The 25,855-nt window shown below is 39.1% G+C and overlaps 2 protein-coding genes across 5 annotated transcripts; both read left to right on the forward strand.

Annotated features, from left to right (window-relative positions):
• The first annotated feature begins 15,893 nt into the window (after positions 1-15,893).
• On the forward strand, positions 15,894-17,509 carry LOC111914470 (MLP-like protein 31). Of its 2 annotated transcripts, XM_052769255.1 has the most exons (3): positions 15,894-16,060; positions 16,189-16,848; positions 16,976-17,509. In XM_052769255.1, exons 2-3 carry the CDS (start codon positions 16,662-16,664, stop codon positions 17,239-17,241), a joined length of 453 nt encoding a protein of 150 aa, XP_052625215.1. In that variant the 5' UTR covers positions 15,894-16,060; positions 16,189-16,661; the 3' UTR covers positions 17,242-17,509. The 2 variants fall into 2 exon arrangements, with proteins under 2 accessions (XP_052625215.1, XP_023765979.1); XM_023910211.3 differs by having other exon boundaries at positions 15,894-16,848.
• Positions 17,510-18,525: 1,016 nt separating this feature from the next.
• On the forward strand, positions 18,526-24,707 carry LOC111914471 (kirola). 3 transcript variants are annotated; one of them, XM_042900111.2, is made up of 3 exons: positions 18,526-18,750; positions 18,929-19,214; positions 24,341-24,707. In XM_042900111.2, the coding sequence occupies exons 1-2, from the start codon at positions 18,564-18,566 to the stop codon at positions 19,198-19,200; spliced, it is 459 nt and encodes a 152-aa protein (XP_042756045.1). In that variant the 5' UTR covers positions 18,526-18,563; the 3' UTR covers positions 19,201-19,214; positions 24,341-24,707. The 3 variants fall into 3 exon arrangements, with proteins under 3 accessions (XP_042756045.1, XP_042756046.1, XP_023765980.1); XM_042900112.2 differs by having other exon boundaries at positions 24,375-24,707; XM_023910212.2 differs by lacking the exon at positions 24,341-24,707 and having other exon boundaries at positions 18,929-19,350.
• Positions 24,708-25,855: the final 1,148 nt, after the last annotated feature.

The following is a 25,855-nucleotide window of genomic DNA, read 5'->3' on the forward strand; positions in this document are numbered from 1 at the left end:
AGAAATTCTTTTTCTAACTTTCTGGTAACAGATATTGTAAAGTTTTTAGAAAATCTACAATTAAATTTGTGCACTTTATTCTAACTTTCTGTAAAATATATTGTAATGTTTTTTAAAAAATCTACAATAGCTAAAGGTTGATATCGGTCTCAACATAGCTTTGGGAACAATCTATCTAGGATAGATTTGTAATTTGCTACAAATGTATAAAAAAAAAATTGTTAGAATTGAATTTCACTAAAAAGATTGGATTCTGTTCTTGGGTTTGCTTTAGGCGTACTAGTTATCTAACCAAGGGAAAGATACCACAGTGTAAAGACGAGATTCTAATGCTTCAGGTTCATTCATTAGATAGCGATATGAAGAACAATTTCCATTGATTCGAAAGTGATATGGAGAACAATGTTCATGGAACTCTAACTAAGAGAAGGTTGTAGATAATGTATATTTAGACAAAAAAAAAATATGGACCTCTTGACGGTTTATGGTGTATAGGCTTTAAGAGATTATCTAGCCGATAAATTATTTGGATATTAATATATTTTAAAAATAAATGATATTAATATATTTTAAAGATAAATGATATTTATCAATTGCTTTTTGTAATACGACATTTGAGTAAAATGAAACTAAGTATTGCAAGGATTTACATAATGGAAAATATTCATTATTCGTTGGAAGGAAACTAATGGAAAAATAAAAAATAAATAAATAAAAGATGAAGAAAAGATATGATTTCGGTGTGTTGTGGGTTCGAAAGATGAAGAAAAATAAAAGAGAAAAAGTGATGTGGCAGTGGGTTCAGTGAGTTCGGAGGGAATGACTCCCTCCTCCCTTATGGTTCCGCCATGGCACGTCATGGTTCAAAAACTTGTACAAGTCGTCAAGTTTTACCAAAACGCCGTCTAATCTCATATATATGTATAAAAATGAATAGTAGTTGAAAATACATATAAAAATATTAATTATATAAAAAATTGTCTACTTATGATACGCCTTACAAACGACATAGTTTTCCAAAGCTCAGAAAAACTTGAGACTTGACATTGATACTAAAACACACCTTACGTTATTTAGAACATTCATTTTTGTAATTTTTTTTCTATAAGATCTGGCTTTTTTCTGTTCATCATAACCTGTTGTTGTTTGGTTTTTAGTTGAACTAGCATTTTCACTGGTTCATTTTCAAGGGTATTTTAGGCTTTAAAAATCGGTGACCTAACTAGTTCCTAGTTGAAGGTCCGATTCAGTTTTCAAAATAATGATTAATTTGATAAATTCGGTAAAAATTTGAAGGGAAGGGGAGTTGAATGCCAATTAAAAGCGAAGGAGGCCCACGTGAAGATATTTGCTAAATGTTAATTTGGTTTTAGCAATATAAAGTATAACTAGATAATTCACTAAAAATATGGACTTACTTTTTGAGTTTTGTACCAGCGTTTGATATTTTTAAAAACTATTTACTAAATGATAGTAGTTTTAAACTTAATTACTTAAAGGTAGTAAATTTTTTTTTTTTTTTTGGTGAGTTTATTATTTCCTTTTAAAATTACAACTAATAATAAAGTTTTACCACCGTTACAAAGGTGGTTTCCGGCTATACCATGATAGTTTTATTTTATTTTATTATTTTATTTTATTTTTTAATTTTATTTTATTTTTTTACCAACCATGCTATTCCGGCAACTATCCTTTTTCCGATGGAAAACTCAAATAAAAAGATAAGTTCAGGATAGCCAAATTAAATTTGAAACACTAACACTAAACTAAAATCAAAACCAAAGCAAATCTCTCTTGAAAATTAGAATCCAAAACCTAATTACGAACTATAGATGATTGATCGTTGTTGATATAAGGCTTGAACTATTCAAATCAAAGGAATTTGAGAGAGTTTAGCATGGATCAGAAGATGAGAAGAAGATGAACACATATATTTGCAAAAATGAATTTGAGATTTATGTTTTTGCAAAGCATATCATGGGCAAACCAATTCCACTTGAGATAATGTTTAGCATAAATTAGTAGGTTCAACCACTTTTATCAAGTGACATTTTATTTTCTACAACTTTTTAAATTATTTAGGTAAATTAGATAGACCTAAAACCAAAACCAGATATAAAAGAAAAGTTAAGTTGTAATGCCTGGTTTCTGGTATGAATTTATTTCAAATTATTTGCATTTTCTTGGAGGACTCGTCGAGTTGGAAGCTTCAACTCGACGTGTCGAAGTTGTTTTGGCCGCGAGGTTTAATGAGTCAACTCGACGAGTTGAAGTGCCTCAGCTCGACGAGTTGGTAGCTGGGAAGGAAACCTTAATTTTAGGGTTTTGCACCCTATTTAAACACCTTAAGTCCCAAGTGTTGGCCTCATTCCCAATCTCCATAGCCCTTAACCTTAATCTCGAAACCCTAGAGCCTCATTGAGTGTTGTGAGCTCATTGTGGGTGTGTTTTGGTGTGTTTGAACCTCATTGAAGGAAGAGAAGCTTCGTTCAAGGTGGTGGCTCAAGTAGGAGCTTTTAGATCTTGATTCCTCTGCTCCATTTCCAGCACATTTCGGGTATAACGTTCTAACCTTGCTTAATATTTGCTTAGATATCTTATGTAGCACCTGGTTTCCGGTATGTGAATTTTATTTGAGCATTGACCTAATTTAGCCTTAGACTCGGCGAGTCATAGGGTCCGACTCGCCGAGTAGGGACGGGACTCAGGACGCGTTTTAAGTAGGCGACTCGACGAGTCCATATCCTGGACTCGGCGAGTCACCGCTGCGGGATGAAACCCTAAGTTTCAAGGGTTTGCACCCTATTTAAACCCTCATTCCGCCCCAACTCGTCCCCATTCACCCCAGAACTCCCCCTACATCGTTTTCCCCTTGTTTTCTTGAGAGTTTGAGGTGCTCTTAGTGTATTCTTGAAGGTTTTGAAGTGTAAGAGGAGTAGATCAAGAAGAGGAGAAGGAGATCAGCCATCCTTGTGTCATTTCAACATTTCCTTTGAGGTATAACCCGTTTTCCCCTTGATTCTATGCTTAAAACTTCATTTGGGTCCTTCTTGGTCAATTTCCCAAGTTGCATGTTCATTATATGTTGTAATAAGGCGTTTGACCTTTGGATCTATGTAAGATTGAGCTCCAGGAGCTCAGATCTGTTAGCTTTTTGGTCCCATAAGGCTTGTTAGCCCTAGATCTACCATTTTGAGACATTTTGAGCCTTATAATCCTTATTGGTGGATATCCACACGTAAAGTTGGAAACTTTACGTGTGATTCGTGTCCTAGAAGTCCAGATCTATGAATGGCATGGCCTGGAACCGAGCAAATCGGTATATTTAAGGAGTGCATGGCGACGACTCGGCGAGTCGCATAGGTGACTCGGCGAGTCTGGTCGCGAGTCTCAGAATTGTTCCCTTCTTCATGTGTCGAGTTGAGCCTTGAGTCACAGGGGGTGACTCGGTGAGTTGGGAGCTGAACTCACCCATGTTAGGACTCGGCGAGTCAATGCCCTGACTCGGCGAGTCCAAGGCAATCTTCATAGCTCAAGAACAGACTCGGCGAGTTGTTCATACAACTCGGCGAGTCTTAGCATAAAGTGTTCATCGGATGAAGATGAACTCGACGAGTTGTTCATACAACTCGGCGAGTAGGATGAAGGACTTGAATATTGGTTAAGAAGGTGAACCCGTCGAGTCGTCGCCTAACTCGACGGGTAGGATCGGGATTCAGGGCAGTCGTTTGGATAGGGACTCGGCGAGTTGGAAAGCCAACTCGACGAGTCGGGTCAACTGAAAGTTGACTCTGACTTTGACTTAGGGCATGGTCATGGGTAAAATGGTCATTTTACCCAAAGGTCAGTGAGCAATGTTTGATTTGGGTTTATTGTGGAAATTGCAGCCGGAGGATTTCCGGAGCAGCAGCGGCAGCAGTAGGCAGTCAGTTTCCGATCAGTTCAGCAGCTACTTTGAGGTGAGTTACCTTCCAGTAGCGGTGGGTCTAAGGCCACAATGCCGACCCACCAGTAGGAGATGTATGGTAGATGATTGTCTTTGTGATATCATCTAAGTTTGCTATTACCTGATATGTGATATGCTAGCATGATATGTTGTCTGTGATAGTAGTAAAGTTCGGTCGTTAGGACCGAAGGGTAGTCAGACACCCCAGATACGTCTGACAGTATGTGATGATATGTTTGTATGCTGGCTTGTTATGTTATATGTGATCATAGTAGTAGGGGTTAAATAGTCCCCGAGGATCGGTTGTCAGGACCGATGGGTAGTCAGCACCCCAGAATGGCTTGACACGGGTAGGTCAGCACCCCAGAATGGCTTGACACGGGTAGGTCGGCACCCCAGAATGGCCGTACCGGGTAGTCAGGCACCCCAGAATAGCCTGGCAGTATATATGTTATGTGTTCGTATGGTATGCGGTACGTTGGGGGAACTCACTAAGCTTTGTGCTTACGTTTACAGTTTTGTTTTCAGGTACCTCTGCATCGAAGGGGAAGGAGCCGGCGCGGTAGCGGCACGTCATACACACACTCTTCGGTTTCCGCATTTAGGAGATTTACTGGGACTGTACTCTGATATTTTGATGGGATGTATGGTGTGGCTTTTTAGAACATGGTTGCAATGTGTTATGGTGTGAACAAACAACGTTTCTTTTTATTTAGACAATGTTTTTATTCATTAATGTTTTCTAAAGTAATATTTTAAAAATGAAATTTTTGGACGTAAAAATTGGGTCGTTACAAGTTGGTATCAGAGCCCTGGTTTGAGGGATTCGGACACGCCTTCGGGAGTGTTTGGACTCAAACCGAGGGATTGAAAGATTTTTCCAAAAGAAATTATTCTTTAAAACCCGGAAAAGAGTCACGAGAAAGAGTAAAGTGTGTGACGTGCGCGACCGGCCGAGCTCAAGTAAGTATTCCCCATAGTACCCATACAAGTTTATGTTATGTTTACCAGCTTTATGAATATTGCATGCTAGAATAGGCTAAGGATCTAGGAGTGATGCCTTATGTGCCTGTTTAATTGTTCCCGCTTATTGAATATTGCATGCTAGAATTGAGTAGACAGCAGTAGGGTAGCCTGTTTAGGTTATGCCTGATAGTATGAGCTTAGCATCCTATGTTAAGTGTCGTTTCTTGTTCTAAGAACAGTTTTGGCTTGAGTCTGTTTTTCCTTATCCGAATGCTGCTTGCTTCGTGCTCGGTGGGATTCTGAGTAATGGGAGTGAGCCACTAGGTAAACACGTCACACCACATGTAATCAGGGTTGAATAATCCCAAAGTGTTGGAACTGGCCCTATTGCGCAGCTCTTGTGTTGAGTCCAACCGTTGTAGGGACGGATCTTTTACTTGAAGGATTATCTAATCCTCATTACATGTGATGGTGTTTAGGTGGTGGCTAACTGGCATTAGGAGGAGACCTACAGCAGCTGAGGACCAGTTGTGTTGAACTTGAGTTCTCCCTAGGGCAAGCCTAGGGTGAGAATATCGGAGAGTAGCAGTAGTAGAGGGGAGTTGGTGGAGTCGAGGAATTCCTCGAAGAAGGTACGGATAGATGTGGAAGGTAGTATGGGCCCGTACTACTGAAAGCAGAGGATCCGTACCCGAGCCGAGGAAGGCCAAGACGAGACCAAGGAACCTGTAAGTAGTTGAGATCCCTCAGGAAGTAGCAGTACCACTAATGATTATTATTGATGTTTTGCAGAATGGTGGTACTTCGATCGAGACCGACAGATGGCGGGTCAGGAGAGGGGTCAGGTTCGGGATCTGGCACCGAGCCGATTGAGGAGAGGCTACGTGAGTTCATCACGTCGGAGATCACTAGGGGCATTCTTGAGTCGACCCCCATCATCTTTGGGTCGATCAAGGAAGGGATCATGGAGATGATGGAGAATCGCCTACGGGCATTCAGGAGCGACTTGGCCTCTAGCCAGTCAGGATCTCACACACTGTCCTTCAAGGACTTCAGGAGCAGTGGTGCGCCGGATTTCCATGGGGTGAAGGACCCCATTGTCGCCAGGCGGTGGATTGCGGATATCGAGTCCGCCCAGTTGATCAGCTTCTGCCCCGAGGGGTCGAAGGTGAGGTACGCAGCAGGGTGTTTACGGGACCGGGCCCGAGATTGGTGGGAGTCAGTGGGTGACTCGATGGGAGCCTCGACTGTCGAGGCAATGACCTGGTCTGACTTCGTGACTAGGTTCAGGGCAGAGTTTGCGCCAGCGGTCGAGCTTCAGCAGCTGGCCAGGGAGTTCTTAGATATGAGGCAGACGACAGAGACCGTGGCGGAGATCACCGCCAAGTTTCGGGAGAGGGCTTTATTGGTGCCCCAGTATGCAGGTGACGAGGATATGAGGAGGACTCGTTACCACGATATGCTACGAGCTGACATTCGGGAGCATGTTAGCTTTTCGGCTTGCCCTACCCTGGACTCCATGATTGCCAGGGCTAGGGAGAGAGAGATAGATTTGGAGCACATCCGGAAACGGAAACTTGAGGATGGTCAGGCATCAGGGGCTTCGGGGAAGAAGCCCAAGGGATCAGATGGGAGGCCGAAAGGTCAGTCGGGACCGAGCCGCTGCAGGAGGTGCGGCAGGCCGCACGAGGGGGCGTGCAGGATGGGATCGTCAGGCTGCTACAAGTGCGGCAAGTTTGGGCATATCAGCAGGGATTGCACTGCTCCTGCGACCGTTATTCAGACATCGGAGTTGCTGTGTTTCCACTGCAACCAGAGGGGCCACAAGAAGGCCAATTGCCCCATGTTGACAGCTTCAGCGCCAGTGAAGGCGCCAGCTCCAGCGACCCTGCGGATCACGGATGGCCGGCAGGGCAAGGCAGAGGCTCCAGTGGTGAGGAGTCGGGCATTTCAGTTGACTGCCGAGGAGGCACGCGCCGCGCCCGATGTGGTGACGGGTATGATTTCTTCCTTCTATCTTTTATTTTTCGTTGTTATGATATTGATATGTGCTCTGTGTGTATGCATGTGTATTAGGATCGTTCCATGTGAACGGCATCCCGGTTCAGGTATTGTTCGACTCGGGTGCATCCCGATCGTTCGTTTCTCTTGCTCTTAGCAAGAGATTTCATGAGACTTCAGGCGAGTTAGATTGCCCGTTAGAGGTAGAGATTGCCGATGATCGATCGGTGCGAGCATCGAGGGTGTTTCGAGATTGTGCCCTGCGACTGTTTGAGGAGTGTTACCTGGTGGACTTGGTTCCCATTCCATTGCGTGGGAACAAGGTGATTATTGGTATGGATTGGTTGAGCCCTAATGGGGCAGTGATAGATTGCGCGCAGCAGCTAGTGCGAGTCAAGACCCCAAGTGGGGGAGAGTTGGTGATTCATGGAGAGCGGCCGCAGTGTGGACCCACTGTATGTTCAGCAGCGAGGGCTAGGCGCTACCTTCAGCAGGGATGCGCGGGTTATGTCGCGTACGTGATGGACACCCGGGAGGCGGGTAAGGCGACCGTGAGCGAGGTCCCGGTGGTTCGAGATTTTGCTGATGTTTTTCCGGAGGAACTACCTGGGATACCTCTGGAGCGACAGGTGGAGTTCAGGATTGACCTCGTTCCCGGTGCGGCTCCGATAGCCAAAGCACCGTATCGGTTGGCTCCTCCCGAGATGCAGGAGTTGTCTACGCAGCTGCAGGAGCTGCTGGACAAGGGATTTATTCGGCCGAGCAGTTCGCCCTGGGGAGCCCCGATTCTGTTTGTGAAGAAGAAGGATGGGTCGCATCGGATGTGTATAGATTATCGGGAGCTGAACAAGGTAACGGTGAAGAACCGTTACCCGCTTCCGAGGATTGATGACCTCTTTGACCAGCTTCAGGGCGCATCTTGGTTTTCCAAGATTGATTTGCGTTCGGGTTATCATCAGATGAGGGTCAGGGAGGAGGATATGCAGAAGACCGCGTTTCGGACGCGCTATGGCCATTACGAGTTTGTGGTGATGCCGTTTGGGCTCACCAATGCTCCTGCCGCGTTCATGGACCTCATGAACCGTGTATGCAGACCGATGCTGGATCGGTCTGTGATAGTCTTTATCGATGATATCTTGGTTTATTCCAAGACCCGGGAGGATCATGAGGAGCATTTGAGAGAGGTGTTAGAGACCCTGAGGAGGGAGAGCTTGTATGCCAAGTTCTCCAAGTGTGAGTTTTGGTTGCGCGAGGTGCAATTTCTGGGGCACCTCGTCAACCAGAACGGGATTCTGGTCGATCCGGCCAAGGTCGAGGCCGTGATGAGATGGGAGGTTCCGAAGTCCCCATCTGAGATTCGGAGCTTCCTAGGATTGGCAGGCTACTATCGGAGATTTATCCAGGATTTCTCCAAGATAGCCGTGCCCCTGACGCGGCTGACGAAGAAAGCCGTGGTCTTTCGGTGGGGACCCGAGCAGCAGGCTGCGTTTGAGACGCTGAGACAGAGATTGTGTGAGGCGCCGATCTTAGCCCTGCCAGAGGGCGTAGAGGATTTCGTGGTTTATTGCGATGCGTCCATTTCTGGGTTGGGCGCGGTGTTGATGCAAAGGGGGCATGTCATTGCTTACGCTTCGAGGCAGCTCAAGCCTCACGAGGCGAACTACCCGACGCACGATTTGGAGTTGGGGGCGGTGGTATTTGCCCTCAAGATTTGGCGACATTACCTCTATGGGGTTCGGTGTACCATCTACACGGACCACAAGAGCTTGAGGTACCTCATGGACCAGCCGAATCTGAACATGAGGCAGCGTCGGTGGTTGGATGTGGTGAAGGATTATGATTGCGAGATCCTTTACCACCCGGGAAAGGCCAATGTGGTGGCCGATGCGCTTAGCCGCAAGACGGCGCCGATCAGGGACGCCTGTTTGAGGATGACTGTGGTCACTCCCCTGTTGGAGCAGATTCGGGAAGCTCAACAGGAGGCTATCAAGGAGGAGCATCGGAAGAGCGAGCGCGTAGTAGGTCAGGTTTCCTCCTTCGATTATGATAGCCGAGGGTTATTGACACTACACCGTAGGGTGTGGGTGCCGTATCACGGGGGCGTGCGCCAGATTTTGATGGAGGAGGCGCACAAGTCCCGATTCTCCATTCATCCCGGGGCGACGAAGATGTATAGGGATCTTCGTCTAGACTATTGGTGGCCCTGCATGAAGCGGGATGTGGCATGGTACGTCGAGCGGTGCTTGACCTGCAGGAAGGTCAAGGCCGAACATCAGAGGCCGCATGGCAAGATGCAGCCGTTGGACATTCCACTGTGGAAGTGGGAAGATATCACGATGGATTTTATCACAAAGCTTCCCAGGACCGCACGTGGAGTGGATTCGATTTGGGTCATCGTGGATAGATTGACCAAGAGTGCTCACTTTATTCCGATTCCGGAGAGCATATCGGCCGAGAAATTGGCCGACATTTATATCAGGGAGGTTGTGGCACGGCATGGGGTGCCAGTATCGGTGATCTCAGACAGGGATGTGCGTTTTACTTCCAGGTTTTGGAAGAGATTCCATGACGAGTTGGGCACTCGTCTGCATTTCAGCACCGCCTTTCACCCGCAGACAGATGGACAGAGTGAGCGGACCATCCAGACTTTGGAGGACATGTTGCGGGCGTGTGTTCTGGATTTCGGTGGTAGCTGGGATACCTATCTTCCTTTGGCTGAGTTCTCCTACAACAACAGCTATCACGCGAGTATCGACCGCCCTCCCTTCGAGATGTTGTACGGACGGAGGTGTAGGACCCCGATATGCTGGGATGAGGTTGGCCAGAGAGTTATGGGAAGCACCGAAGTGGTGCTCAAGACGACTGAGAGGATACAGCAGGTCCGGAGCAGGCTTCAGACTGCTCAGAGTCGACAGAAAAGTTATGCCGACAAGCGTCGATCCGATTTAGAGTTCCAGGTCGGTGATATGGTCCTCCTGAAGGTGTCGCCGTGGAAAGGCGTCATCCGATTCAGGAAGCGGGGCAAGTTGGGCCCGCGATTCATCGGACCATTCAGGGTCTTAGCCCGGGTGGGCAAGGTAGCATATAGGCTGGATCTGCCAGCCGAGCTTAGCCAGATCCACAGCACTTTCCATGTTTCGCAGTTGCGGAAGTGCCTAGTGGACGATTCTGCAGTAGTACCTTTGGAGGATATTCAGGTTGATGACAGCCTGAACTACATCGAGCGCCCAGTCGCAATCCTCGACAGGAAGTCGAAGGATTTAAGGAACAAGAGGGTGGAGCTAGTGAAGGTGCAATGGCAGCACCGCAAGGGTTCAGAGTGGACTTGGGAGCCGGTAGACGAGATGATGGAGCACTACCCCGAGCTGTTTCAGGATCAGGCAGCAGACTTCGAGGACGAAGTCTAAAATAAGTGGGGGAGATTTGTAGCACCTGGTTTCCGGTATGTGAATTTTATTTGAGAATTGACCTAATTTAGCCTTAGACTCGGCGAGTCATAGGGTCCGACTCGCCGAGTAGGGACGGGACTCAGGACGCGTTTTAAGTAGGCGACTCGACGAGTCCATATCCTGGACTCGGCGAGTCACCGCTGCGGGATGAAACCCTAAGTTTCAAGGGTTTGCACCCTATTTAAACCCTCATTCCGCCCCAACTCGTCCCCATTCACCCCAGAACTCCCCCTACATCGTTTTCCCCTTGTTTTCTTGAGAGTTTGAGGTGCTCTTAGTGTATTCTTGAAGGTTTTGAAGTGTAAGAGGAGTAGATCAAGAAGAGGAGAAGGAGATCAGCCATCCTTGTGTCATTTCAACATTTCCTTTGAGGTATAACCCGTTTTCCCCTTGATTCTATGCTTAAAACTTCATTTGGGTCCTTCTTGGTCAATTTCCCAAGTTGCATGTTCATTATATGTTGTAATAAGGCGTTTGACCTTTGGATCTATGTAAGATTGAGCTCCAGGAGCTCAGATCTGTTAGCTTTTTGGTCCCATAAGGCTTGTTAGCCCTAGATCTACCATTTTGAGACATTTTGAGCCTTATAATCCTTATTGGTGGATATCCACACGTAAAGTTGGAAACTTTACGTGTGATTCGTGTCCTAGAAGTCCAGATCTATGAATGGCATGGCCTGGAACCGAGCAAATCGGTATATTTAAGGAGTGCATGGCGACGACTCGGCGAGTCGCATAGGTGACTCGGCGAGTCTGGTCGCGAGTCTCAGAATTGTTCCCTTCTTCATGTGTCGAGTTGAGCCTTGAGTCACAGGGGGTGACTCGGTGAGTTGGGAGCTGAACTCACCCATGTTAGGACTCGGCGAGTCAATGCCCTGACTCGGCGAGTCCAAGGCAATCTTCATAGCTCAAGAACAGACTCGGCGAGTTGTTCATACAACTCGGCGAGTCTTAGCATAAAGTGTTCATCGGATGAAGATGAACTCGACGAGTTGTTCATACAACTCGGCGAGTAGGATGAAGGACTTGAATATTGGTTAAGAAGGTGAACCCGTCGAGTCGTCGCCTAACTCGACGGGTAGGATCGGGATTCAGGGCAGTCGTTTGGATAGGGACTCGGCGAGTTGGAAAGCCAACTCGACGAGTCGGGTCAACTGAAAGTTGACTCTGACTTTGACTTAGGGCATGGTCATGGGTAAAATGGTCATTTTACCCAAAGGTCAGTGAGCAATGTTTGATTTGGGTTTATTGTGGAAATTGCAGCCGGAGGATTTCCGGAGCAGCAGCGGCAGCAGTAGGCAGTCAGTTTCCGATCAGTTCAGCAGCTACTTTGAGGTGAGTTACCTTCCAGTAGCGGTGGGTCTAAGGCCACAATGCCGACCCACCAGTAGGAGATGTATGGTAGATGATTGTCTTTGTGATATCATCTAAGTTTGCTATTACCTGATATGTGATATGCTAGCATGATATGTTGTCTGTGATAGTAGTAAAGTTCGGTCGTTAGGACCGAAGGGTAGTCAGACACCCCAGATACGTCTGACAGTATGTGATGATATGTTTGTATGCTGGCTTGTTATGTTATATGTGATCATAGTAGTAGGGGTTAAATAGTCCCCGAGGATCGGTTGTCAGGACCGATGGGTAGTCAGCACCCCAGAATGGCTTGACACGGGTAGGTCAGCACCCCAGAATGGCTTGACACGGGTAGGTCGGCACCCCAGAATGGCCGTACCGGGTAGTCAGGCACCCCAGAATAGCCTGGCAGTATATATGTTATGTGTTCGTATGGTATGCGGTACGTTGGGGGAACTCACTAAGCTTTGTGCTTACGTTTACAGTTTTGTTTTCAGGTACCTCTGCATCGAAGGGGAAGGAGCCGGCGCGGTAGCGGCACGTCATACACACACTCTTCGGTTTCCGCATTTAGGAGATTTACTGGGACTGTACTCTGATATTTTGATGGGATGTATGGTGTGGCTTTTTAGAACATGGTTGCAATGTGTTATGGTGTGAACAAACAACGTTTCTTTTTATTTAGACAATGTTTTTATTCATTAATGTTTTCTAAAGTAATATTTTAAAAATGAAATTTTTGGACGTAAAAATTGGGTCATTACATCTTATTGGGTTAGATGTATACTTTTAGCCATGGATGGGTGGTTGTTGGGGAAGTAGAAGTCCCAAGTGTTTATTCTTTCATATTTATGATCTTCATGAGCTCTTTTTGCATAATGGCGCGGTCTTTATGGTCTTAAGGGCTTCATGCATTCATTAAGTCCTTCTTTTAGCCTCTTTTGAGCATTTGAGCCTCTCCTAGTCATGCATGAGTGTAAAGTTGGAAACTTTACATAGTCATTCAGCTTTTAGGGTCTGATCTGTAGTTTGGGGCTATGCTTTTAGTGATTTAGTGCTTAATGATTAAGTCCTTACCTCTTTTAAGCCTAGGTTTGGGTTTTGAACCTATATTGTTAGTTCTTAGGTGTAAAGTTGGAAACTTTACCCTTCTTGAGGCCATTTTAATTATAGATCTGAGTTGTGAAGCTCTTAGTTTTGATAAGGTCGGATTAATGAATTAAGATGTTGGATTTCTAGCGAACTCGGCGAGTTGGATCGGTTTCTTCCCGACTTTGCAAACTAATGTAGAAACTCGATGAGTTGGGTCAACTCAGGCAGTTGACTATGACTTTGACTTTAGTCTTTGACCTACAAGGGGCTTTTGTAACGCCCCATTTCTGGTATGTGATTTAAATAAAGTAATTTTCAATTCTAGAGGGGTACTCGACGAGTCTGTAGCCCAACTCGTCGAGTAGAGACGGGTTCTGCACGCGTTTTAAGCTGGCTACTTGATGAATCCATATTCTTGGACTCGATGAGTCTGCCAGTCTGGATGAAACCCTAATTCCAAGGGTTTGCACCCTATTTAAACATTATTATGCGCCCCAAACCAGCCTCCATCACCCTCAGAATGTCCCTTACTAAACCCTAGCCTTCCTTTAACGATTCTTGGAGTATTTCTCATTTTGTGGAGGATTTTGGTGCACTTTGAAGTTAGAAGAAGAAGAGAGAAGAGGGGTTCTCAAGAGGAGCAAAGAAGATCTGAGTTTAGTGAGTCTTTCCAGCTTCCATCAAGGTATAAACCTCAAATCATTGCTTGTCATCATGTAGATCTCCTTAAAAGCTTGCTAGTTAATATAAAGGGGTTTCATATCTAAGCACTTCAGGACTCCTTAAGCTCAAGGTTGCCACCTTTATTGAGCTAAGCACCCATTCCAAACCTAGATCTCCTATTTTAGCTCCTTATTAGGCATTTTAGCTTATTATGAGCATGCATGAACGTAAAGTTAGAAACTTTATATGTGAAGTCAGTCCTAGGAACCCAGATCTATGAATGGGATGCATTGGAATCGAGAAAATCGACTGTATAGTAATGGCATGCTTGGGACTCGACGAGTTGCTCTTCAGACTCGACGAGTCGAGTCGCGAGTCCTTGGTTTTTCCCCGATTTGAGAGTTTAGGATGAATCAGTGAGTAGAGTAAGGACTCTGTGAGTTAAGACTTGGATCTGGAAGTAGTCGGAATCGACGAGTTGTTCATACAACTTGGCGAGTCGGATGAAGATTAGACTCGATGTTAGTATCGAAGAAGAACCCGTCGAGTCTTTGCCAAACTCGACGGGTAGAAGCGAGTAGAGGATTAGAATGGATGATAGGGACTCAGCGAGTTGGCGGTCTAACTCGGCGAGTCTGGTCAACTGAAAGTTGACTTTGACCTGGAAGTTGACTTGTCCAGGGATAAATAGTCATTTTACCCTGAGATTTGTTATCAATATTTGATTTAGTGTTTATGGGATTCGTAGTCGGGGAGTTCCGGAGCAGCAGTCAGACAATTTCAGATCTAGCATCTCAGCAGCCAGCATTGCGAGGTGAGTTTCCTTCCAGTAGGAATGGGTCTACGGCCACAATGTCGGCCCGTTTAGTTAGCAGTAGTTCCGGACCTCGGTCCGATGCAATAGTTAGAGTGCTTGATGTCTTTGTGATTCAAGCATGTTTTGTACTCTGGGCCGATGCAGTATGCAATATATATATTCATACTATTTGATATGTGTATGCTATGCTATGTTCAGCTAGTTCCGGACTTCGGTCCGATGTAGTCAGTTTCAGACTTTGGTCCGATGCAGGGGACAAGGTCCCAGTCAGTTCTAGACTTCGGTCTGATGCAGTTAGTTCCAGACTTCGGTCCGATGCAGGGGACGGGGTCCCATTCAGTTCGGACTTCGGTCCGATGCAGTTTCCTGACTTCGGTCCGATGCAGATGACAAGGCCCTGGTTAGTTCAGGACTTTGGTCCGATGCAGTTTCCGGACTTCGGTCCGATGCAGTGGGCAAGGCCCAATAGTTGTTTATATGTTATTATATGGTTTGTGGTAGTTTGGGGGAGCTCACTAAGCTTCGTGCTTACAGTTTCAGTTTTGGTTTCAGGTACTTCCGCTAGAAAAAGTAAGAGCTCGGGTTGATAGCATCGCACACACCACAGCTTCAGTATTATCCTTGGAATTTTATTCAGATATTTTGATATGATTGATACAGCTTTGTTTTGACACAGTTACTATGACTTTTGAGTTACTCATTCCATGGTTTTTATTATATATGACATTCGATCATGTGATTTTTAGTAATATTAAAACAAAAAAAATTTTGCTCGTATTTTTGGGATGTTTCAGCTTCTGGGCATTTTGAGTGGTATTTAAGGAAATTTTTTTCTGTTTAGGGGTTGAGTAGAGTTGATATTTAGAGTCGGGATTTGTTCAGCTATCATTCTATATTCGATGTGAGTTTTTCCTCATAGGGTTTTAGCGGGTCTATGGCACCAAGGCCGACCCTTATTGATTATGTCAATATACTTGTTGTCTGTGTGATACTTGTATGTGCTTGTGTACGTATGCTTATTGGGCGGGGCCTGTATTACGAGTATAGGCGGGGCCCGTATTGCAAGTGTGGGCGGAGCCCGTTTTATGAGTGTGGGCGGGGCCCCGTTATGTGATATGATGGTATGTGGTATCTTGGGGAAACTCATTAAGCTTTGTGCTTACTGTTTTCAGTTTATGTTTCATGTACTTCCGGTTCCAAGGAAACGAGCTCGGGCTGACTGCATCGCACACACCACAGAGATTTCGCGTTTTTATATTTTCTCTGATTTTGATATATACATTAGATACATTTTTTTGATGAGATGTACGAATGATGTTTGAAAACACTATTTTTATCTATTATAAAATGAAATTTTTATGACCATATTTTTTTTATTTGTTTGTTTGTTTGTTTGTTTGTTTTTTTTTTGTTTGTTTGTTTGTTTGTTTTTTTGTTTTTTTTCTTTTGTAACATACAGACCACCTAATTTTTAAGGTAAATTTTGTAATGTAGAAGCTGCCTAATTCTTTAAGTATTTAGGCATGCCTAATTCTTTCAGTATTTAGGCAAGCCAAACGTATTCCTTCCATTTCACTTTTAAACTTATTATGAATTTCTCTGGTCCGCATTCCCAACACCAACTCCTAGTTTTTCAAGTTTTCTTATGTCTCTAAAACTTCTACACAACAAGCATAGTAGCATTAGTAGTGACAAATATCACCACAAAAAGATCTTTAGCGGCGACAAGATCGTGACTAAGCCGTTGCCACTATTGTTTTGTACGACACACAATGTCAGATCAAATCATACTTTCCTTTAATATTCGTATTTTTCATGATTTATTCAAATTTCCTGTAGCAACTCACAACGTTTTACTTTTGAAAGGTCTAACATTGTTCAAATCATTTTATCTTTCTTTAGGAAGCAGAGGGCACTTTCGTCTAGTCCTTGGGCTGAAATATGTGCCACATTATTATAATTGTGCTTGTCATTGACCTGAGATAAAGGTGCTACTAAAAGTAGTATGATAAAAACTATAGTAAATATTTCATAGTTTTTACTAAAAGCCTACCTAATATTTAAGGAATATGCTCATGTGTATAGAAAGCCGCATTTTTCAGTGTTGGTATCTAAAACCTTCCCCGGACAAAGTCCTTTATCGGTAATAGTATAGCCATCTGTTGGTATTGGTCTCCCAGTGGTAGTTGTATATAATTCTTTGTTAAACTTTCCATGTCATGTATAGCTTGAAGATGTACAAGCATACAATCACTGTTACATATAGAAAAACACGCGCAACATCCATTATATATAAGTGCCTCATGCATTAGTTGTTCAAGTATTACCATTAGAGAGGAAAACTAGCTAGTTATAGTGCTCTTAAGAAAAAATAGATGGCTATCAAAGGAAAGATATCAGGTGAAGTTGAAATCAAATGTCATCGTCACCTGGTCTTTGAACTCTTCAAGCACAAGCCACACGACACGTCAGTCGTTGACCCTGAGAGGATTGAAGCTTGCCATTTAGTTTCGGGTGAATGGGGTGTTCCTGGAGCTGTCGTTCTGTGGCACTACTACCATGGTAAACTACTTCATCCGTGCTAATTGAATATAAAAACTTGTTATATGTTGGATCGATACCACACGACACACACACACACACATCTATGCATGTAAATATGTACAAACTATTTTTGGTTTTTCTGTAGATGGAAAAAAGGAAACTGCTAAAGAAATCATTGAAGAAATTGATGATGAATTACACAAAATTGTGTTCAAAGTGATTGAAGGAGATATCTTGGAGGTGTATAATTCCCTTAGTTTCATCTTTACCACCAAAGATGTGGGCGATAAGAAGTTTGTTATCTGGACTATAGAGTTCGAGAAGGCGAATGCAAGCATACCAGATCCAACATCGTATTTGGACTTGGTTTGTGGAATAGTTGGAAATATGGATTCTCATTTTCTCAAGTAACCATGATGTCGCCTATATATTCACTAAATAACTGTCGCTGACATTATCAGCTCCAACAGCGACTTGCTTGGTTTTATGGTGTTAAAGGGAAGTGATTGTCCAATAAATAAATGTCAGCCGGTGTATTTATAAATATTGATGCTTATGAAGATATGTATTTGTATTGTAAACTAGCATGGTGTTATGGTGTATTTCAGTTACTTTTGTGTGATCGAACTGTTTCATCTTTTGCTTGATTTTTGAAACTAAAACTCACTTTTAATAGTCACGTTTGGTGTTTATGCTTTTCTATAAGTTTAAGACTTCGGAACGGTTTAAGTAATGTGTAAAACTATGGAATGGTTTAAGACTTTTATTTTTCTTTTTAAGGTTTTGATCAGCATGACCTTTAAAGCGTTAAATCATTTTTGTTTTGGTGTTTTGGTGGTGCTCTTAAATGAAAATGTCACTGAAGATATGGACAAGAATCAAACTTACAAGAATAAACTCTCGAGGAATCACAATCACGGATTCCCATGAAACTAACACCTGTCCAAGTGGACAAGAATACTCTCCAGGAATCAAATTCACGAAACCGATTTTGGTGGTGCTCTTATGAAGTCTTAACCGGTTCAGAACCAAATGAGACGGCTCACGGCTAGCAATCAAGCAAACAGTGATTCATGGGTTGTGTTTATATTTTAGACTTCTGGCATTATACTGTATAAGTGTATATCTAATGTACCCTCATGTACATTACCACATTGCACATGTGAGGATCTAACGGAATGGAGTGATTGTGGAGCCGGACCAGGTCTGAAATAGAAATTAAATGTAGGGAATTCTTTGGGAAAATATCAAAATTACAGACCAATCTTGCAATTTTCTGTAACGTTTAGGGACCATTTTTGTATATATTTGTATTTGTATAGTTAGGCCCACTATCCTTTGCATGTATTTGTATGTATCGGCCTATGATCATCATCGTATTTATTCTTATTTGTAATGCCTAATTGATTATGGGAAAATATTGGACTTAACAACTACAATAAGAATTTAATAGTTTTACTCTAAAAGGTACCAATTTCTTTTAGAAATATACACATCCGAGGGCTGGTCCAGTCCTTCATGCATTATCGGTGATGCTATACCCATCTGTCGGTATCGGTCTCATGGACAGTGCAAATGTTCCATTAAAATTCCCATGAAATGCAAAGTTTGAAGATGCACAACTACAAGTGGAAATACCCATAAAAGATGCCCAAAACACAACTGGAAATAACCATATATAGGTGCTTGACCATGAAATGCAAAGCTAGATATAGGCTCGCAAGAAAAAAAAGATGGCTAAAATAGGTAAGTTAGTCCGTGAAGTTGAAATCAAAAGTGATATTAATTTGGTCTATGAAATCTACAAGCACAAACCAAACAACTCTGCGGTCATCGCCCCTGATAAGGTTCAAGGTTGTGATTTAGTTTCTGGTCAATGGGGTGCGCCTGGATCTGTCATTCTCTGGCGCTTCATCCATGGTAAACTATTTCATTTATGATAATTCAACATGAAAATTTGTTTTATATGTGATCCATACACACACACACACACATATATATATATATATATATATATATATATATATATATATATATATATATATATATATATATATATATATATATATATATAAACTAATTATGGTTTTTTCGGTAGATGGAAAAGTGGAAAGTGCAAAAGAAATAGTTGAAGAAGTTGATGACGAATTACACAAAATTGTGTTCAAGGTGATTGAAGGAGGAGTGTTGGAGGTGTATAATCCCTTAATCATCACGATTAATGTTGAAGATATGGGCCATAAGAAGTTGGTTATCTGGACTATGGAGTTCGAGAAGGTGAATGCAAATATACCTGATCCAACACCATATTTAGACTTGCTTTGTGCTGTGGTCGGAGATATGGATGCTTATTTTCTCAAGCGGCCATGATGGTAACAATAAAAGTAAGTGATTGTCCAATAAAAAAAATATCGTCGAATATTGCATGGTTGCTTATCAATATATGTATTTTTATTTTAAACTAGAATAATTTGTGATTCAAGAACTTTTTTTAATTGCAAGTTATAATTAATTACTATATTTTAAGTGGAGAAACCAAGTAATGAAATGAGATAATGGAATCCATGCCTAACGGATGAGACCTAAAATGCATTCGCTTCTAAAGTTTTATTGCCCTTTGTTCGCAGTATTTTGTGGGATTTTATAGGAATTAGAATTATATTCCAACCAATTCCCACGTTTACATGCAAAAATACATTTAAAAAGGTAATCCAATTAAAGACACTCAACAAAATACTTTACTCCATGGTTTCAAGATTCATGAAACCCAAGAAATTCTATTTCTCACTTTCTGTGACAGATATTAAAAAGTTTTTAGAAAATCTACATGAAGGATCAAATTTTTGCTCTTTATAATAACTTTCTTTAACATAATATAATGTAAAGTTTTTTAGAAAATCTACGATCGCTAAAGGTTGATATCCGTCTTAACATAGCTTTCGAAAAAAGAAGTCTATCTAGGATAGATTTATAATATGCTACAATTTTTTTTAAAAAAAAATGTTAGAATTGAATTTCACTAAAAGGATTGGATTCCTTCTTCGGTTTGATTTAGGCATACTAGTTGTTTAATCAAGGGAAAGATACCACATTCTAAAGCCGAGAATCCAATGCTTCAGGCTCATTCATTAGATAGCGATATGAAGAAAAATTTCCACTGATTCGATAGTGATATGGAGAACAATCTCCATGGAACTCTAACTAAGAGAAGGTTGTAGATAATGTAGATCTAGACAAAAATATATGGAGGACCTCCTTATGGTTTATGGTGTATTGCAATGATATAAATAAACTATAAAGATATATAAATTTTCCTCTCTAGACAATGTGTAAAATTGAACTAATCTATAACATCCCTAAAATAAGAAAACTACATAAGTGACTAATGAATAGTGATTAGTGATTAGTGATTAGTGACCTGAACAAATGTGACACGATTCGATTTATACGAAATACAAATACATAAAAATTGCAATGAGATCCTTTTAGATTGTCAAACGATTGCAGTTTACAAGGATGGTTGTATAGACCCTAAGAAATTATCTAGCCGATAATTTAGTTGGATATGAATATATTTTAAAGATAAACGACATAAATATATTTTAAAGATAAATGATATTTATGAATGTCTTCCTTTTTTTTTGTTATACGACATCTGAGTAAAATGAAATTAATTAGTGTAAGGATTTACATAATGGAAAATATTTATTTTTCATTGAAAGGAAACTAATGGTCGTCCATAGAATATCCACTTCCCTAACAACCCCTTCCCCATCTCACACAAAAAAAGAAAAACACATTTAACATTGTATGAGTTTACCTTTTAGAAACTATTTGCCGTTTATCGAAAAGAAACTAATTATCATATATTAATATATATTTCATATTCAATCATAACTCTTCATTTTTAATTCTTCTTTTATATATATATATATATATATATATATATATATATATATATATATATATATATATATATATATATATATATATATATATAAAAGACATGCAATTAAAGTCTAACGTTGAAGTCGGCATATCTCGACGTGAGTGGAGGAGTGAAGTCCTTGGAATATAAATTGGTTGGAGTTTTATTTTTAATAAGTAATAAATGATTATTTTAATTTCCTAGTAATGATTCACAGAAAGTATTCTTTGTCAATTTGAATTTCAATGCCAATGACGGTCAAACGTTATAAATGGTAAATATATAAAAAAAAATGATATCATTTCCATATTTGAAATTTTTAAGGACTAAATGTATAATTTTAACCAAACAATAAGGACTATTTTTGTAATTTAAATAAATTCTAGATTAGATTACGTATGCATAAAGAATTTGACATGTGTCAATTGCTTATTGGTTTTTAACTTAATGCTTTAATTATTTATTTTCCATAGAACCTAATCATATATATATATATATATATATATATATATATATATATATATATATATATATATATATATATATATATATATATATATATATATCTTATAAAGCTAGCAATTTTCCTTGAAACCCATGCATTTGAAACTCTCATGCATTTTTCATTTCACCACATTCATTTGAAATTCCCATGACTTTTCAATTTCTTTCTAATAAGAATTATAATTGGTTAACAAGGTTAAATAAAGATCAAACCTAAAGTGTAATTATATATCATCTAAATTTCAATATTAAAATAATTTATTTACTTCTACCTATAAAGTTATGTTTTTTAACTTTTAATATATTATACTTAATTTCTTAGTGTTGATATATTGTTGGATGTAAATTATTATCATTTTAAAGATACAATTTTGGAACAATTTGTAAAAAATACTTAAATTATTAATTTAAATATAACATTACAAGTTCAACTTAAATATAAATTTATGTTTACCTTAAACAACCCAAAACATATTTTGTAAATATTTAAAAGTGATAAATTGTAGTGTCTTTCTAATAATGATTAATAGTTGGTTAATAAGGTTAAATAAATATATCAAACCTAATGTGTAATCATAAATAAACCAATCTTCAATTTTAAAATAATATATTTACTTCTACTTATAGAGTTATGTCTTTAACTTTTGACATATTATACTTAATTTATTAGATTTAAAATGTTGTTGTATGTAAACCATCATCATTTTTTAGCTACAACTTTTGAACAACTTGGACGAAAATACTTAAATTGTTAATTTAAATATAACATTACAGTATTAACTTAAATATAAATTTCATTTCCAGTTAAGAAAACCAAAAAAGATTTTGTAAATAGTTAAAAGTGATAAATTGTAGTGATAAATGCAAAAACTAAACTGTAATCTCAATTTAACTAAATTATTTATCAAAGATATTTTTATAATCGTTAAAAGTTTTCAAATAAGTAACTTAAAATAACTTACAGTAATAATAGTTAAAACTAACTCTATATAAATGATTATACTGTTACATTTAAAATCAAAAAACAATGTTTGATGTTTTAAATAATTATAATGATAGGAATTAAAACATTAAGCAAATAAATTTTAAAAAATTAATTAATAATAATAACAACTATAAATAACATTAAACCATATATTATATTTAATTTTATTCACATGTAATTCGCGGGTAGAAGTCATTCAAACTATTAAGATAATGCAATTACAATAGATATATATATTATCATATAATTAAAATTAATCAATATATTATATCAATTTAGTATACGAATTATTATATCAAATTTAAAAACAACATTATTGTTATATTTTAAAAAAAAATTTAAAGACTTCAAATATATAGGTGTTTTTCGCACAACGTACAGGCATTCACCGAGTATATATATATATATATATATATATATATATATATATATATATATATATATATATATATATATATATATATATATATATATAAAGGTTAATTTGGGTACATGGGTTTTTTAAGATTAATGGGGACCAAATCCTAGTCACTCATTTTTAAGATAAAAAAATATAAGTAAAATATTCCAAAATGCAAAATAAATTGAAACTTTCGAAAAAAAAAGTAAAATATCAATTATTTTCGCAATTCTTTTATACAAAAAATTAAAAATCCTAAACAAAAAAGTCTTCCATATATAATATTTTAGTAAAGTATGTATAGAATATTATAATAAATCTAGTAGGGTATTAGATTATTCTGAAAATTTTAGTTGAATATTAGAATATTAAAACACATCTATTTGAATATTTATAGAGTAATGTGTAATAGTCTAACAATTTTAATTTTTTATCATACAATGTAAAAAATGGAAATTTTTTTACTAAAAAACTGAGGAATATATATATATATATATATATATATATATATATATATATATATATATATATATATATATATATATATATATATATATATATATATATATATAAATCATTTTCTTCATTTACTTTGTATAAAATATGCAAAAAAAAAAAAAAAAAACACAAATTACAAAAATAGCCATCAAAATCGTAGATAGATTAAGCCCATCTGCGATTTTTCCCAACCGTCTGCGAACGTACAAGTCGGTGAAGCGTGAACGCACATTAGGAGTTGAACATTTGAAGATGAGCGTTTTTTTGTTTTTTTTTTTCCGATATAAATACTCCCACACTCACACTAAAATCACAGATAAACTTACTTCATCTGTGATTTCCTCTATAGTCCATTCGCGATTTTGCACAATTTTAATTTTTTTTTTAATTTTGATTTTGATTACGAAATTGATATTGCTTGACTACGAAACAATCATATTCTATATAAAGTTTTGCAAAAAATTATCACTTGAGTTGTTACTCCCTCGTCCCAAAATTATTGTCCATATTTGACTTTTTAAGTCTTTTTTGTTCAACTTTGACCTTAAATAATTTACTTTTTGTTATAGAATTTTTTATGCAAGATATATGAATAGATTTTTTTTGAAATGTATTTTCATTGTTATAAGTTTCATTAAAAATTATATAACACAAATGAAGTTATTTATTCTCAAAGTTCACATGGAAAGACTTAAAAAGTAAAATGTGGACAGTAATTTTGGGACGAAGGGAGTATTTCTTTGAGAAATTTTTTTAAAACTGCTCTAATAAAATGATGAATATTTGATTTGCGTTGTAATTGGTGGGAAGTGGGAAGTTGTGAAAAATTTTGTCCAGATTGTTCATGAAGTCATCCATATTGGCTCCAGAGAGAATTCTCAAAGGAAAAGTTTGAAAAATAAAAGAAAAAAAAATTAAATTTTTATACCCTCAAAAAGGGGAAATCACAGATGGGTTAGCGAAATCGCTGATGGACTCGGTCCATTTGAGAACATACAACTCCTAAAGTAGACCCGTGCTTTAACGACTTGTACGTTAGCATATGGTTGGGGGAAATCGCAGATGGACTTAATCCATCTACAATTTTGACGACTATTTTTGGAATTTCATTTTTTTTTGCTATTTTCTACAACCTAATTATGGAAAATGGCTATTTTTGTATGTTGAAACAAAACGTGACCATCTTTCAACTAAGGAACCACAACCTGATGATGATAGTCATACCGTAGGAGAATCCACTACCAGAGAATATTTTGTGTTACTGAAGTACCGAAGTGAAGATGTCAACCAGAGTTTGTATTTTCTTTTGTCAACCGCAATTGGAAGCTGAAACGCAGAGGTTATTAACGCATGAAGACTAGTTTACTACGCTACTGGCTTAACTGGTTAGCTTGGTATTATCTTGTGAATATTAGATGGTCGCTGCAATAAGTAGTTTAATAGTTTTTATTTCAATATGTAACTTTCTGGGACTCTATAAATAGAGGATCCCTCTTCATGTAATAAAATACACATTCACGATATTTTTGAACTATTATTGCAATACAAAGATCATTCATCTCTATCCATTATCTTATGATAAACCGAGTTCCTTTTCACCATAAGTTGTTCACATTTACTAACTTGTGTTTGATTGCACACCTCATTATGAATGAACTTGGTGTCTACTTGATAAAACTCGTTGTCATTTATATTTCCTTTATATTTCCGCAATGTAACATTTCTAACTTATTATTATTGAGCTAACAAGATCATTGAGATTAACTTATTCCGCAACTTATTATCTTGTACAAACATTTCTTCAAGTGTTCTTCAAAGTTTTTCTCTCAAAAATTTGTATCAAAGCCATAGTGGTTGCTTTTTAAACAAAACTATGATTTTAGAAAGCCTTCTATACCACTGAAGCTCATTCTAAAAAAACAAACAAAAACAAGGAACTATGGCACAAACTTTATCATTGAACGTTTCCAATAGTGTTGGAGGCTCGAACAGAGCTCCAAAACTTGTTGAAAATGAATACCACCATTTGGTCTCAAAGAATGGAAAGGTATCTTAAGAGGCTCGAAAGAGATATATGGAGGTCTGTGGAAGAAGGACCCCATATCCCTGTTCTCACTCCCGTTCAAGCAGATGGTACTTAGGCACGACTTAGTGGAGCTTAGGCAACTATGAACTCGACCAACAAATGATGATCTTGACAAAATGGAGAAAGATGCCATAGCATTTTATGAAATCTCATGTTGTGTTGCTCCAGATAATTTTAACATCATCATTAACTGCAAGTCTGCCAAGGAGATTTAGGATGTGCTAAAAAATCTTTATCAAGGGTCTAAACAAGCTCAGGACAAAAAACTTACCATAGCTCTCAATGATTTAACAACTTTAAAGCTCTTCCTGGTGAAAGTCGTTATGAATCGTTCAAACGGTTCAATCTCATCATCACAAAGCTTCAAACGCTGGAACAGTTCAAAGTAATCACAAAACAAACCTGCAATTCTTGAATGGTTTACGAAGACACTGATCTACCGCAAAGATGATTGTCCAGCGGACAGAAAGATTCATACTTTATCTGTGTTCAAATTATATGGAGAGCTTCAAGCACAAGAATCAACCATGCTAAAGGATTGTGCAAACTTGGCTAGACCACTCGCCCTAATGGCTCAAACTCCTCATGTCAAAAATCCTCAGTACCCATACACCGCAGAGTCAT

The sequence above is a fragment of the Lactuca sativa genome, chromosome 3 (assembly GCF_002870075.4).
Source record: "Lactuca sativa cultivar Salinas chromosome 3, Lsat_Salinas_v11, whole genome shotgun sequence".
Classification (NCBI taxonomy): Eukaryota; Viridiplantae; Streptophyta; class Magnoliopsida; order Asterales; family Asteraceae; genus Lactuca; species Lactuca sativa.

Excerpts from the sequence above, each read along its gene's own strand:
- LOC111914470 (XM_023910211.3), top strand. The coding sequence starts at position 16,662 with ATGGCTATCAAAGGAAAGATATCAGGTGAAGTTGAAATCAAATGTCAT. Across the intron at positions 16,849-16,975 it reads TCTGTGGCACTACTACCATG|ATGGAAAAAAGGAAACTGCT; the intron begins GTAAACTACTTC and ends GTTTTTCTGTAG.
- LOC111914471 (XM_042900111.2), top strand. The coding sequence starts at position 18,564 with ATGGCTAAAATAGGTAAGTTAGTCCGTGAAGTTGAAATCAAAAGTGAT. Across the intron at positions 18,751-18,928 it reads TCTCTGGCGCTTCATCCATG|ATGGAAAAGTGGAAAGTGCA; the intron begins GTAAACTATTTC and ends TTTTTTCGGTAG.